The sequence below is a fragment of the Mesoplodon mirus genome (assembly GCF_964341445.2).
Source record: "Mesoplodon mirus genome assembly, chromosome: 2".
In the NCBI taxonomy this organism is placed as follows: Eukaryota; Metazoa; Chordata; class Mammalia; order Artiodactyla; family Ziphiidae; genus Mesoplodon; species Mesoplodon mirus.
Window position 1 is genome coordinate 179,379,897 of NC_138977.1, and position 15,787 is coordinate 179,395,683.

Below are 15,787 nucleotides of genomic sequence, written 5' to 3' on the forward strand. Positions count from 1 at the left end.
CAAATTTTAAAAACTGCAAATCTAGGGGTTCCAATCGAGGAGGAGTACAAGGATGTGCAACTCACCTCTTCCCAGAAATACATCAAAAATACATCTACAAATGGAACAATTCTCACAGAATACCTACTGATCACTAGACCTCAAACACCTGAAAGGACAAGAAAGATCCCCATATAATCAGGTAGGACAAAATGGAAAAAAAAAAAAGAAAAAAGGAGCTGGGATGGGACCTGTACCCCTGGAAGGCAGCTGTAAAAGAGGAAAGAAAGGTTCCCACACTCTGGGAAGCCCCATCACCGGTGGGAAGATCAGAAAGGGAGCTTCAGAGGCTCAGAGGAGAGAGCAACAACTGGTTTGTGGAAGCTTGGGATTAGCAGATGCAAACTATTATATATAAGATGGATAAACAACAAGGTCCAACTGTATAGCTCAGGGAACTATATTATAACTGAATCACTTTGCTGTACAGCAGAAATCAACACAAATCAAGTCTACTCCAAAAAAATTAAAAAAAAACCTGCAAATCTTAAAACACTGAAAAACTTATATGTATATCAGTTATTCTTTAAGAAAGTGAACGTTTTTACCTGAACAACAAATGTTTTATCTCCAAATCCTGGTGTCATTCCTAAAATACTCATGTAAGAAGCTTCATTGATGAAGTTTTCAATCCCATGGAAAACTCCCCGACCAGTAGCAGAGATCCGTCCGTGGATTCCACCCTGACTGATGGGCTTACCGGTAACACAGGCATGGGCATTAATATCCTGCAAAGGAAGGGCAAAACTTAAAAAGATGAAATGTCAACATCAATTTCTATGAGGAACCAACATAAAGAAGCGTTAAAGTGGAAACACATTCTCTCATTTAACTAATATGCTCATTAGGAGTGTGTGTGTGTTTAAAGTATACTTTCATCAATAGGGGGGAGTCTCACCTTTTCAAATTTCTGTTCCTAGAAAATATATAATAAAGTAGACTTTTCTGATGGGAGAAACAGGGTTTTTAGGAATTAAACATCAAGTAAATACAAATAGCAATATCACACAAGTAGAGAGAGTTCAGCTTAAAACTGTTATTCCTTCACCAAATGTTTAAGCCCTACTAAGTAAGGGTATACATGTCACCTGTAATTGTCTTAAAAGTTATCATAAGACTTTGAGCGTGTCACCAAAACAGAACCTAAGATAGGAAGAGCCATTACAGTGTTCATGGATGGGAAGACTCAACACTGTAAAAATATTTTTCTGCCAAACTAATCTAGAAATTCAATTAAGTGTCACTTTTAAAAAAGAACTTTAAAAGATAACTCAAGTTCACCTAAGAGTGGACTAACAAAACTATTCAAGAAATAAGAAAGAAAGAAAACAAAATAACTAAGCTTTGCAGGGCAACTGGAATACCTATCAAGATAAAAAGCCATTAATCCAGAAATTCTAATTCTATACTATATATACAAAAAATTGTGTATATATAGTATGGTATTACTGGAGTTAAAAAAAAGGGGTACACGTGGGTGAGACACAGAGGCCCATGCCCATGTGTCAGTAGAGCACCTCCTGTAGTAGCTGTTAGCTCTGAGAAGCTGAGTGGGAGAGTAAGTCTTCTCCTTTCTGTACTCTCTGTATTGACAGTATGCATGTATTCTAGTTCAGAAACAAGTATAGTTAGAAGGAAGAAAGGGGCTTGGGAGGGCTTCCCTTCCAAGGGCTAAACTGGAAGCAACCAGTTTAGCATACTATAAACTGTAGCAACCAGAACAGTGCATAATAGACAAATCTGTTGTCTTCTGTGGGACAGGAGAAACTAGAGACAGTCTTATTGTACATAGGAAATCAATATTACATACAGGAAGCATTTTAAGTCAGTGGCTAAAGTATGGACTATTTAATAAATTTGTTGAGGCAATTTGCTACCTATGTGAAACAAGATAAAGTGCCTTACTTCATATCATATTCCCTACCCCCCCAATGTATGTTCTAGCTGGATGAGTTAAAAAGTGACTGTTTAAGAACTTAAAAAGTAACTTTAAATAAGAATCTTTAGAATTGTATTAGCTGTATCATTACCAACAAAAAGAACAAAAGTAAAAAAACCAAAACAAAACAGTCTAGTAAAGTGATTTATGGAATTAGTAGTTTTCCCACGGTTTTCCTTCATGAATAGTTAACGCTTATGAATACAGAACTGCAAACCAAGTAAGTGCCAAATGCTTTTGAACAGAGAAAATGCAAATGCTGGAGCTGACAGCAATCCTGTCTGAGGTCAGGCACGGTGCCGGTTGGCTGGCTGACTGCGAGATGCCCAGCATACCTAATTGTTTTGGAAGCCTGGGCCCGGGTGGAGAACTCGCTTGCTCTCCAGCACCCACACTTCTGGGCGAGGCTAGGCAAAAGGAGCTGCGTGTTCAGGTACACGTCTGAAAACGAGAAACAAAAACTGCGGCTTCTTACCTTAGGCTCTGATTTTGTATTTCCTATCACTTTAAGGAGGACAGTCTTTTACCAGTGTTTAGTCCAAGGTTTAGTTGGCAGGGCCTCACAAAACTTTCTTTTGTCACCTTTGGGAGAGAGCTATGAATAACAATGTACTGTGCACTGTTCTGTACTATTCAATCTAATGCCTTGCTTCAAAAGAATGAAAGACCATAACCAGAGCTCGTTTAACATAAGAAGGTGACACGGAGGAGCAACATTTTGGAAATGGCAGTCAAAACCAAAATTCTTTGACGTGTCTCATACTGCTCCTGTTTTATTTCAGGGGATTGGTGGAACTTACCTGGTTCAGTGTTTATAAATATTTATTTTTTATGCTTACTGAGGGCCAGTTATAACTATACTGTCATTCACTTAATCCTCATGACTGTCTCATGAACTAGGTGCTATTATTATTGTCATTTTACATATAAGGAAAGTGAGGCACAGAGAGCTGAAGGCACTTGCCCCAGGTCACAGACCTGGTATGTGAAGGAGCCAGTCCCAGAATCCAGGGTGTCTGAGTGTGCTCCCAACTACACACTACATCACCCCCCAGGAAACGAGACAAGCCTAAATCCCTCCATTAGATGCCCCCTTCCTTCCTTTTAGAGGAAACAATATTCCTCCTCTTCTAAGGCTGATCTTTCCACTAGGGCCCTTAAAAGATGAATCTGTGGCCCACACCAATCAACATGCCAAGAACAACAAAAGCCTTTCTCTTTAGACAACAGGCACCTTTCAAGCTGTCTCCTCCCTAGTGCCATTTTTCTTAAGTGAGGGCTACTCTTCATGCCCTACTTCCCTCTCAACACGCCCTTGCAGTCTGGCTCCAACCTCACTATTCCAATCTAGTTGCTGAATTGCTCTCTTCTCAGAACCACCCCCTCAGAACATCGACAACGCGAAGCTCTTGGCACTTCTTATTCTTTTCTAACTAATTGTCCCTCCCCTCCAGCCCCCAATCACTCCTCAATCTGTCCATTCCTCTCCAACACTATGGCAGGCCAATATCATCTCTTTTGGGCTCCTGTGTAGTCTCCTGTCCCCAACAATCCCATTCTCTGCTGCACACAGAGTGAAGCTTACTGTGTCACACACCTGCTTACAATTAGCACTTCACTGGCTTCCCTCTGTTTTCAGGACAAAGATCAAAGTCCTTGCCGTCACCTACAAGGTAGGAATCTGGTCCGACTCTCCTCTGCTGGCCTCTCTCATGACCTCTCTACTCTGGCCACCATAGTGTTCCCTCAGCCTCTCAGGTTCACCTCTTTTCACATCAGGACCTTTACCCAGGTGCTTCCTTCTGCTTCCAACCCTTGGCCGGTGCCACTTCCCCTGATTGATGTGTACTCATCTTTCAGAGTGCAGACCAGAAGGTTACGTCTCAAGTAGGCTTTCCTGATCCCGAGACGTGGTCAGGTCCCCAGTACTCTTCATAGCATCAAAACTCTTCTTTCTAGCCTTTACCCCAATCGTATTGAACTCCTTGCTGTACTTTAAGCCTCCTGTGTAGTAGGTGCTCTCTCTATATTTTTAAAATAAATTGTGAACAGTTAGGGTAGGGGGTCCCTGGAGGAAGAATACCAGGCATGGCTTTCTTGACATGAGAAGCCATTTTGTGGTCTAAGCCATTTTATCAAAGCCTGTCTACAATGCTTGGACTTGAACAGGTCTCAATAATTAATGATCTTAAGGGAACAAAAGAATGTTATCAAGCAAGAGAAGTAACAATAGCCAAGGTAATTTATCAGTTGTAAAGACTCCCAGTTCTGTTTCAATGGTAAAGATAAGCCTGAAGTGCTCAACCTTCAGATCAACCGGAACCTAAGGGATGACGATGTTGACCTTTTTTTTTTTTTTTTGCGTTACGCGGGCCTCTCACTGTTGTGGCCTCTCCTGTTGCGGAGCACAGGCTCCGGACGCGCAGGCTCAGCGGCCATGGTTCACGGGCCCAGCCGCTCTGCGGCATGTGGGATCTTCCCGGACCGGGGCACGAACCCATGTCCCCTGCATCAGCAGGCGGACTTTCAACCACTGCGCCACCAGGGAAGCCCTGTTGACCTTTTCTGATCTTAGTGACTTAACTAAAGCTTGAACTCTGCCAACCACCCAAGTCCCTTCATGAATATGCAGGTACCCTTAACTTAAAACTTCCCCAATTTTGCTGTTCAGGGAGACACTGCTTTGGGAGAGATCCCAGTGTTCTCCCTACTTGCTGCAAGTAATAAATCCTTCTACCGATCTTTGGCTTGGTTGTGTCTTTTGGCTCGACACCCACCAAGAGGTGAACCCAGTTTTTGGGTAACAAAATGTCGTTTCAACTCACTTTCTCTTCCTACTCCTTAAGTGTTTTTCAAGGTTCCATCCCTTTCAAGGACGAAGTTAGTTGTTCTTCTTGTGTTCTGTATTAATGGCACTACTTCTGCTCAGTCCCCAGACTCTAAGTCCTCCTGGTTCTTTCTGACTCAATCCTGTCCTTTTCCTTGGTCCCACAGATGCAACCCAGTCCTGCTGAGTCTACCTCTGTCATAAGCCAATGCTTCTCCCCAGCCCTACCGCTCCCGGCTGTGAAGACAGACACTGACGCTGTGGAGGCCATCTCTTTGCTCCAGCCTAACACTGCTGCCGGCCCCTCTTCCCTAAGGAAGGGTCAGCATCAAAGGCTCCCCACTGACTAGCAAGTAAGATAAAAACACTGGGACTTGAGTATTTTTCTACTCTTTCACTTACTTCATCGTTCTCTCACTACCTTTCTAAATGTGCCTTATCTTCAGACAATCTGAGCTCTACAGTCTCCCCTCCTATCCGCCAAATCTCCACGTTTAAATTCTATCCATTTTCAATGTCCAGCCCTGACCAAATACCTCTTCCAGGAAGCCTGCTTTTAGAAACTCTCCACCCTGCTATTACACTATCTACATACCTTATCTGCTTCATGTGTCTTAGTTCCTTTGAGGGAAAAGCCCGAATCAAATGCTTTCTGATTTCCCTTTTACTGTCTTGTAATGTATCCTGCCCTGGGAGGTGATCTTTGAGGGCCCATCCCAGCGGTCAGGATAGGGTTGCATATGAGTAAAAGCTCAATCCAAGTTCACTGCATTTATGATATAAGGTAGACAGAAGTAATATATAAAATCACGATATGATTAAAGGAGAGGAGAACAGCCCAGCGAATTCTCCCCTTATACATATCGCCATTTGACCTGTTATTTCTGGTGGTAGCACATGAAGCCCTCAGAGCTTTTGGTGGGTACTCACATAGTGCCCTATGGTGCTAGCATAGGTATCAGCAATCCAGGACATCTCCCGCTCGCCCGTGCTCATGTCTGGGGCAGGCACATCCACGCCAGGACCTGGGGGCACAGGGAAAGGGCATCGCACCAATGTTTAAGATAAATGCATCTCAAACACATAGATCCTTGCAATTCTCTATAATAACAAAGCTACCATGGCTAGAAAACTTTAGATTTCACCTAGGTTACTAATTCAAGTCATAGAAATACTTACTAAATGTTTCATTACAAAATTTACAGATACACAGTGTTACATGATAACGTCTCCCACTGGTGTTCACTTGCTGTGTGAAATTAGCTATGCACAACTGATAAGCCGCTCAACAGATTTCTGAATGTTGCAAGCATAGGCAAACCAGTTTAGCCTCTCTTGACCTCAGTTCCTTAAACTGTACTTAGAGATAACAGTACCATAAGGAGGGTTGTTATGGTTAGAAAGTGTATGTGTATGAGACAGCACAGTGACATACTTGCTTACTGGGGGTGTAAGCCCTCCTCACCAAGTAGAAAAAGGGAAAAGACACACTGCTCAAGTATTATGTTAAGCCCCATAATACTTTTACCTGTGACATAATGCTGCTTTGACCTATTATTCAAAGCTTACTCTGTACAGAAAGTTTTAGGACTTGACTTTCAGTTCCTCAGATCAGCAAATAAAAAGTTTGAGGATAACAAGAAGCTAGCCCCCAGGCAGCAACAAGTGCCAATGACAACAGTAATGCTGATGTCGAGATCCCAGATGGAAACGTATTAAATGGTGCCCACTCGAATCTGTAAAGGCAGGAATACGTAGAAATATGCCCATCAAAACAGTAAGAGTACAATACAAAACAACCTAATTATTTAATGGGTCATCTATACAAAGAAATACTATGCAGTCATTACAAAGAATGATGTACATCCATGTAAATGACTTGGGATCATCACCAAAACATACATGTGGCAAAAAAAGCAGGTTTCATATAGCATGTATAAGTTCCCATTCATATAAAATTCTCTTTATATATACCGATGTATAATAACTATACATATTTCCATGTGTATATATGTATGCAGAGGTTTAGAAAGATATGCACAAACTTTTTCACTATGTTTAGACTTCAGCATTGTTTATAACTTTCTATATTGTTTTAATTGTAAAATACAAACTCGTTATCTTTATAAAAAGAAAAACACAACTTTTAAATGATTAAACTATTGTCTCCCAAATTAAGTTCTTTCTAAGAGGTATACTTGAGTTCTTCCTATAATTAGTACTTTTAATCAACAGAATAAGGGCTTCCCTGGTGGTGCAGTGGTTGAGAGTCGGCCTGCCGATGCAGGGGACACGGGTTCCTGCCCCGGTCTGGGAAGATCCCACATGCCGTGGAGCGGCTGGGCCCGTGAGCCATGGCCGCTGAGCCTGCGCGTCCGGAGCCTGTGCTCCACAACGGGAGAGGCCACAACAGTGAGAGGCCCGCGTACCGCAAAAAAAACCAAAAACAGAATAAGGTCCATTCTAATATTCTACATTTTAGGGGCCCAGGCCCTATATATGTACTTTTTTTTTTTTTTTTTAATTAATTTATTTATGGCTGTATTAGGTCTTCGTTTCTGTGCGAGGGCTTTCTCTAGTTGTGGCAAGCAGGGGCCACTCTTCATCGCGGTGCGCGGGCCTCTCACTATCACAGCCTCTCTTGTTGCAGAGCACAGGCTCCAGACGCGCAGGCTCAGTAATTGTGGCTCACGGGCCCAGCCGCTCCGCGGCATGTGGGATTTTCCCAGACCAGGGCGCGAACCCGCATTCCCTGCATTGGCAGGCAGACTCCCAACCACTGCGCCACCAGGGAAGCCCCATATGTACTTCTTTATACAAGTTGTGATGTAATGATACAGGATTGGTGTAAGACAACTTTGAAATGGTCAGTTTTGTTTTTTACACTCTTGCTCCCCCTTCCGTACCCAACCTGTAACTCTCCTATGTCCTGGTACTCTTCTCCTTAGGCATCTTACAAATATCAAGAAGTCTAACTTCCCCCAATCCACCCTCACCCCATACAACTTTCCTGCTTGGAACAGTTAATGCCAGATCCTAGCCTCATCCTCTAACAAAAGGGCTCCACTGTTCCATTGGCCACAATTCCCATTCCTTTACAGTGACATACCTCAACTGGAGGGTAATACAAGTATATTTAATCATATTGCTTTTCTCCTAAGGTATAAATGACAAATGGCTCCCACATCTCTTTAGAGGTATCTACGAAAGTATTAATGCTTGTTTTCAGCAATACCAAGTGTTAAATAAGCTTGTTGCCTCAAATAACAATTCTATTTGGAGAAGGGCAAGTTTGAGGTATGTAGTTTGTAAATCAAAAACGTATAATGATAAATTGTTTTTCAAAAACAATTATTAGTCTAGATATGCTGAAGTCAGATAGCTCCCCCTACCCAAAGCAAAATCACAAAATATTACTAGGCTTGTGAGTTTCCTACTCCCTACAAAATCAATGTATAGGGATGTACAGATTATAAGCAATTCCTGGATTACAGGTAAATTCTCAAATACCTACAGGTGTGAATGTCCATCCTGTTAAAAACAGGTAACTACCCTTAGGAAAGTTAAAATGCCATCACTCAATCCTGCAACAGTATAAATAAGATAAAAAATTGGCTGAAAAAAGCAACTGCTTTCACAGAACATGAATGTAGGGGGTAAAGCTAAAAGGGTAATTTTGCTGCATAGAGATATAGTGGATGAAAAGGGAACTTCACAGTGTACAAAGGTGGTATCAAAACTCACATAACAGAATTAACACCCTTGCACAAACTAAAAAAGAAGAGAGAAAAAGAGGAAGGACCACTTCTCAACTCATTCTATGAGGCTAGTATTATCCTGGTATCAAAGACTTCTTAAGAAAAGAATACAGCAGGGCTTCCCTGGTGGCGCAGTGGTTGACAGTCCGCCTGCCGATGCAGGGGGACAGGGGTTCGTGCCCCAGTACAGGAAGATCCCACATGCCGCGGAGCGGCTGGGCCCGTGAGCCATGGCCGCTGAGCCTGCGTGCTCCGCAATGGGAGAGGCCTCAACAGTGAGAGGCCCGCGTACCACAAGAAGAAAAAAAGAAGAAAAGAATACGGCAGACTAATACCTCTTAGAACAGTATCAGAATGAATAAAATACTTATGAATCAACTTAACAAAAGTAGTGTGAGATCTGTACACATAAGCCACAACTACTGAAGCCCGCGTACCGAAACGAAGAGTAGCCCCTGCTCGCCGCAACTAGAGAAAGCCCGCGCGCAGCAATGAAGACCCGATGCAGCCAAAAATATATAAATAAATTAATTAATTTAAAAAAAAACCCAAATAAATAAATAAAATAAAATGTATGTTTAAAAACAAAAGCAAATGGAAAGACATTCAGTGTTCATGGACTAGTTTAAAGTGGAAAATAGAATAAGGTATGAATGTTCTCCCTTGGATGAAAAGTGGCATTGTTGGGGGGGAAAGTGGGGGGTGGGGGTGGGATGAACTGGGAGACTGGGATTGACATGTATACACTAATGTATAAAATATACACTAATATGTATAAAATAGATAACTAATAAGAGCCTACTGTATAAAAAATAAAACAAAATTTAAAAAAAAAAGGTTAAGATGGCAACACTCTACAAATAGGTCTACAGATTCAAAGCAACCCCTATCAAAACCAGAGCTGACTCTTTTTGCAGAAATTGAAAAGCTGACCTTAAACTCACACGAAGTGACAGAACCAGGACCCAGATTCAGGTCTAACTCATAATCTGAAACTCTGTGGAAAGGGAAGTCAGAAAATAACCGAAATGACATCAGTTCCAAAGGTTTGCTCAGGAGTAGTTCTGTGCCCTAGAGAGGGAAAGAATGCCAGCTGCATCCCTCTTACGCTACAAAGCTTTCTGGGCCCAGGTGTCAGTTTAGCTGCATGGTGGCTTTTGCACATAAGCAAAAAAGTCAAATTGCTAATATTTAAGCTTTCAGTGTTTCAATGAATCACTTTTTAACCTTTGCAATTACAGGGTTCTTGTTAATATAGAGAAAATTAAGCTGGATATCCTCTATATATGACAATAAATACAACTGAATAAAGTCTGAAACCACTCAAGACTATTAAATACGTTTGAGATTTAAGCTAAGAGTTTAAGCTAAGTTATGATATAAAAAATTATGAAGGCTATCAGAATTAGTAGATATTTCTGTGAAGGAGGTAGTTATCTCATTAACTAGTGCTACCCCTGTACAATGACTGTGTAAGTAAAGCTCACAGCAGTGCCAGGGAGGATGCATGCCAAGAATCCAAATGCCTTTTAAATTATAAAAGACAGGACAAATCTAGTAAAGTTCTAGTGTTACTTAAAAGGGGCAGATTTCAAAATAAGGATATATTAAGTTCATAGGAACTTGTCAACAGTGAGAAGAATACTGGGGAAGGAAAGCAAGAGGGACAGGGAAACGGAAGAAGTAGATTTTCTTTCCTATTTTAGTCAGTCTTCTTAGTTTTAACTATGGTTAAAGGGGCAAAATTCTATTAAATGATTTTATTTTTTTAAAACAAATCAGAATCTTTCTAGGACAAGAAAATAAATAGACAATTTGCTTGAAATTTAAAGATTAAATAGTAACTATATATTACAGAAAAGAATATTCACATCTCATACACAAAATAACATATGACATAGATAACAGTACGATAGAAAATCAAGAAAATGAAGATCAGTACCCTCAGAAATTTAGTCCGAGTAACAAACATTAGGAGCCCCAGGAATCCTTAAAATCAGCCAGTGATATCACAGTGAGTAATCAATCGGCATGAGCCTCCACACCTCCCAGCCTGTGCCCACTGCTTTGAAGGGAAAGGCCTGCTTAAGCCTCCAATTCCAAACAGCATCAGTTTTCTCACTGCTTTCACAACAGGATTACTATTGCAAAACTGCTTTTTGCATATTAAAAACTGTTTATAATGCAGGCATTAGTTAGTTCCTAAAATCTTTTTGGATGTCACAATTGTGATTGTGCTTGTTGTTCAATGCTGTTACATGGATCAAAAACCTTTATTATGTCTGTACAAGAAGAGGTGGAAGTGACCTCTCCTGGTATCCACACTGTACACTGAGAACCTGAACTTTTCTATTAGAGAGGTGTCATGAACAGGCCCAGGTAAGTTCACCATGTTTAACAAAGAACCCAATTTCTCAAAGTAAGAGGACAAGTCTCTCTATGCATGTATAGACAAAAGCAGGAGTTTAAATTAAGAGTTACTTTTTAGATGTTCCCACTCCGTGTAAATCTACATGGCAATACATACCAATAAAGCCCTTCTTTGCCAGCTCCATGGTGAACCTCCTTGTGATCTTTTCCAATTCATTATCCTATAAAGGAAAAAGGTGAAACACAAACAATAATGAAAAAATAATTTTTGATAGAAAAACCACTTGTGGAGATAACTAATAGTTGCATCCTATTTTCTACTTATAGGATATTTTCATATATCTTCTTGTGTAATCTTCAGAACAATTCATAAAGTAGCTATTTCCATTTTAAACGAAAATTAAATTTTAAATTTCTGAGACCAGAAATTAGGTTACAGAAGGAAAAGATAGTAGTGCTAAGGCTCAAACCTGTTCTCCTTGTATTAATATAGGATCTTATGAGCAATCCTTATGGTGTATTTTCATTTAAATTGCAAATTTAAAAAATAAAATCATATATATTGTCCATATACAGATATTTATTCACATAATTTATTTAACTTAATACAGAGGTTAATTAGCAGCTTAAATTAACTTGGAATTGATAGGATAAATAATAAAATTTTTACCAAACTAGTTAAGATATGTCACTAGAACCTTGGGACCCCAACATAAAAATCTGAGCAGTTATATATAGTATATATTTATTTATATACAGAATACATTTATATTATAGTCGTATATAACACGCATGAATATAAATGCTTAAGAATATGAAGGTATACTAATTATATTAATTACCTTTTAACCAAATAAGAAAATGAAAAAGGACATTGATGTAAGTAGGTGACCTTTCATATGGCAAAACACTCAATGAGTTAATTATCTGCTTGTTTTTCCATTCCTTTTAAAAGCAGTAGGATGACTTCCCTGGTGGTGCAGTGGTTAAGAATCCGCCTGCCAATGCAGGGGACACGGGTTTGAGCCCTGGTCTGCGAATATCCCACATGCCGTGGAGCAACTAAGACCGTGCGCCACAACTACTGAGCCTGAGCTCTAGAGCCCACGAGCCACAACTACCGAAGACCGTGCACCTAGAGCCTGTGCTCTGCAACAAGAGAAGCCGCCGCAATGAGAAGCCCGTGCACCACAACGAAGAGTAGCCCCTGCTCACCACACCTAGAGAAAGCCCACGCGCAGCAGCAAAGACCCAACACAGCCAAAAATAAAGAAAGAAATTTATAAAAGCAATAGGAACCATTAATCTCACTGGTATAGGGGATACACAGAAGTCCAGTAATTTCAAGTTCTTTGTAAATGCACCATGTGCACTAATGTCACTTTGATACTTACGGTATAGTTCTTGGGATTGATCTTAACACCAGCTTTGGCACCCCCAAATGGCACATCTGAAAGAGAAGGCCGAAAGTTATTATTCCATATAAAGGCTAAAAGAATTAAAAAGGCAGAAAAAACTGTGTAATATTATAAAAGTGTGAAACTTTTGGCTTTAGTTTCAGAAAATTCAATAAATAAACCCACAATCTCTTCTAAAATGTTGTACCTTAAAATTCTAGTGAACAGAAAATAGACTAGGCAAATTACAATGCATATTTAATCAGTGTGCTTTACTGTTTCTAAAATGTAATGGCATATTTATTTTCCTTTTACTATGATTTGGTCTTATTTAAAGAGTATAGAAAGGGATTTAAACGAAGATCTACGCTTAAGGAAAATTCAATTAGTTCCTATAAAGTCCCCATTAAAAAAAAAAGACTAAATCTTAATTAAGACTAATTGAAAAATGATATAAGTCAAACTGTGCAACCTAAAACAAAAACAAAAAACCCCCCACTTCTGATGAGGTATATTTCTCTAACATCTTAAAAGTAACCTGTATGCAAACATATTTCCCCAAAGAGTTCTTATTAGGTAGCAGCAAAGGAGACCACTTACCAACCACTGCACACTTATATGTCATCAGAGAAGCCAGAGCTTTTACTTCATCTACACTCACATCAGTGCTGTAACGGATACCTGGCGGTTTAAAAAAAAGAGGGGGGTGAGAAAGAAGGGGATATATTTAGAACATCCTTCTGGCATGTTGAAAAAAAAATTCTAGAAATTGAAAATGTCCACACTTTTTATGGTTATTTTCAAGAACACCTAAAGTAGCTTATGACTAAAGAGTCGATAGGGGGACTTCCCTGGTGGTCCAGTGGTTAAGATTCCATGCTTCCGCTGCAGGGGGGCTCGGGTTCGATCCCTGGTTGGGGAACTAAGATCCCACATGCTGCGTGGCTTGGCCAGAAAAAAAAAAAAAAAAAAAAAGTCAGTAGGAAAAAAGCTGCTAATTAGATACCCAGAAAGAGCGACAGAATGAGCACTGAATTTGATTCAAGTATTTTCATATTTAAGAGAATAAGATTGGTGAAGTTCACTGTTTGCTTTCTGGTATGAGTAGCATCAAGTAGGGTTTCTGGGGATTTCGAGATAAGATAGCCCTGTCCTTCAGGGACTTATAACCCAGTGGGAAATAACAGTAAATATGATTTCACAGACACAAATTACCTTCAAATGAATGTTTTTTATACTTTCAGGGAGGCAGTAACTCCATGGAGGCTTTTCTTTCTTTTACTTTTTGCTTTAGGTGACTTGGTAGCACAGAGTTCAAGAATTTTGCTATAGGCAAATGGATAGTTAACAGGCTTGACAGTTTCAACTTGAATATCAGATGTCTAAATAGAGGTTTTGGCTTCAATGGGGTATAACCAAAGAGATCCTTACTTGTAACTCCCTTCACCCACTGCCAGCCTCTTTCAACCAAGAAGTGAGAAGTTTGACAAAGTCATCTCTCCTTCCTGGAAATGAGCAATTCCCTTCACTCTTCTATAAGGATGGGAGGTAGCCAAGCAGACAGGCAGCTCGGAGTCTTAATGCCCCCAATCCTCTACCAAACTAGATGTTTGGTAGAGGGGACACAGAAAGCGGCTATGCCCACTACTTTGGTTTTGGGGGTCTTAGTCAATAACCCTTACAAGTTTTGCAGGGTTAAGCCACCTCTCATCCTTTTAGTGCACTGCTTCTCAACCCCAAGGAAGAAGGCCTGAGTGAGGCTGATGTTTGCACACTGCTTGGGGCTCCCTGACACTGAGTCCAAGTATGGGGGCCCAGGGACACCTCTTAAAGGATTCTGGGAATAAAAGTTTTTCAGATAGAAATACACAGTATTCTCATGGACCAGCAGTTTGAGAAAACTCCCTTAGTCATTTGAAAAAGCTGGCTTCTTGGATGTTTCAGAAAACACCTATCTAAACATAAACAACACGTTTCAAGAGAATTCATCTGTTGGTATATGATCATAAAGAGCAAATTCTGAAACTGGACATATTTCTTTGTCCTATCAGAAAAATAAAATGAATATATTTAGAAAAGCAAACTCTTAGAAAACTGTATCTTGCATATAATGGGTTCTCAGATTATTTGTGGAATAAATTGTTATTAAAATTTTAGAATGAGAAATGACAGAGTTTGTTTTTTTTTTTTTTTTTTTTTTTTTTTGCATATAGCAGATTCCTGTTGCTACAAGCTTGCTTCCTCATTTTGTTCAGGTCTTTATTAAAAACTTTCTTCATTCTGAGAGGCCCTCCCTGACCACCCCTTTTAAAATAATTTAAAATAGCACTTCTTCCTCACCCCCACTCTCCAGCCCCTATTTACTTTAAATTGACTTTACGTTTGTTTACTCTCCAGCTTCCACCCCCACCCACCCCCACCCCAGCAAATTAGCACCATGAAGACAGACTTTCTTTTGTCTACTAATTCTTGGTGCCTAACACAGAAAATTTGCGTGTATTAGGCACTCAAATACATGTGGAATAAATATGACTATTTCTTGACTCTTAAAACTTAAGGTAGAAAGACAGAATCCATGTTAAAATTTTGACATACATGTAAGTCAGTGCCTGTGCATATTATGGAAGGAATAAAAAGCACTAAAAAGCAAAAGTACCAGGTCCTAAAAACTATTCCAGAAAAAAAAATGCAAAATTTGTAAGTAATATTAAGACCAAACACTGGTTTCAACAAAAACTGCTTAATTAAAAAAATTTTAAATTAAAGTATTCATGTATACAACATAGTAATTCACTACTTTTATAGATTATGCTCCATTTAAAGTTATTACAGGGACTTCCCTGGTGGTGCAGTGGTTAAGAATCCTCCTGCCAATGCAGGGGACACGGGTTTGAGCCCTGGTCCGGGAACATCACACATGCCACGGAGCAACTAAGCCTGTGCGCCACAAATACTAAGCCTGTGTGTCACAACTACTAAGCCTGCACTCTAGAGCCCGAGGGCTACAACTACTGAGCCCGTGTTCCACAACTACTGAAGCCTGCACACCTAGAGCCCGTGCTCCGCAACAAGAGAAGCCACCGCAGTGAGAAGCCCGAGCACCGCAACAATGGGTAGCCTCTGCTCGCCGCAACTAGAGAAAGCCCGTGCGCAGCAACAAAGACCCAATGCAGCCAAAAAACAAGAAGTTATTATAAAATGTTGGCTATATTCCCTGTGCTGTACAATATATCCTTGTAGCTTATTTTATACACAGTAGTTTGTACCTCTTAATCCCCTACCCCTATCTTGCCCCTCCCTCCTGGTAACCACTACTGTTCTCTGTATCTATGAATATGTTTTGTTTTGTGAAATTCATCCATTTATTTATTAAAAATTTTTATTTTACTTTTTAAAAATTAATTAATCTATCGAACCCGTGTCCCCCGCATTGGCAGGCAGGGTCCCAACTGTGCCA

General features: G+C 40.1%; 1 protein-coding gene across 2 annotated transcripts in view; it reads right to left on the reverse strand.

Annotated features, from left to right (window-relative positions):
• The window catches only part of GLUD1 (glutamate dehydrogenase 1), a 57,530-nt gene that overhangs the window by 27,930 nt on the left and 13,813 nt on the right, over positions 1-15,787 (reverse strand). For both annotated transcript variants that reach the window (XM_082641405.1, XM_082641404.1), the window contains exons 2-6: positions 12,931-13,011; positions 12,328-12,383; positions 11,091-11,154; positions 5,736-5,830; positions 588-767 (exon numbers count right to left, since the gene is read on the reverse strand). In XM_082641405.1, coding sequence (XP_082497531.1) covers positions 588-767; positions 5,736-5,830; positions 11,091-11,154; positions 12,328-12,383; positions 12,931-13,011 — 476 coding nt within the window. The remainder of the gene's footprint in view (positions 1-587; positions 768-5,735; positions 5,831-11,090; positions 11,155-12,327; positions 12,384-12,930; positions 13,012-15,787) is intronic.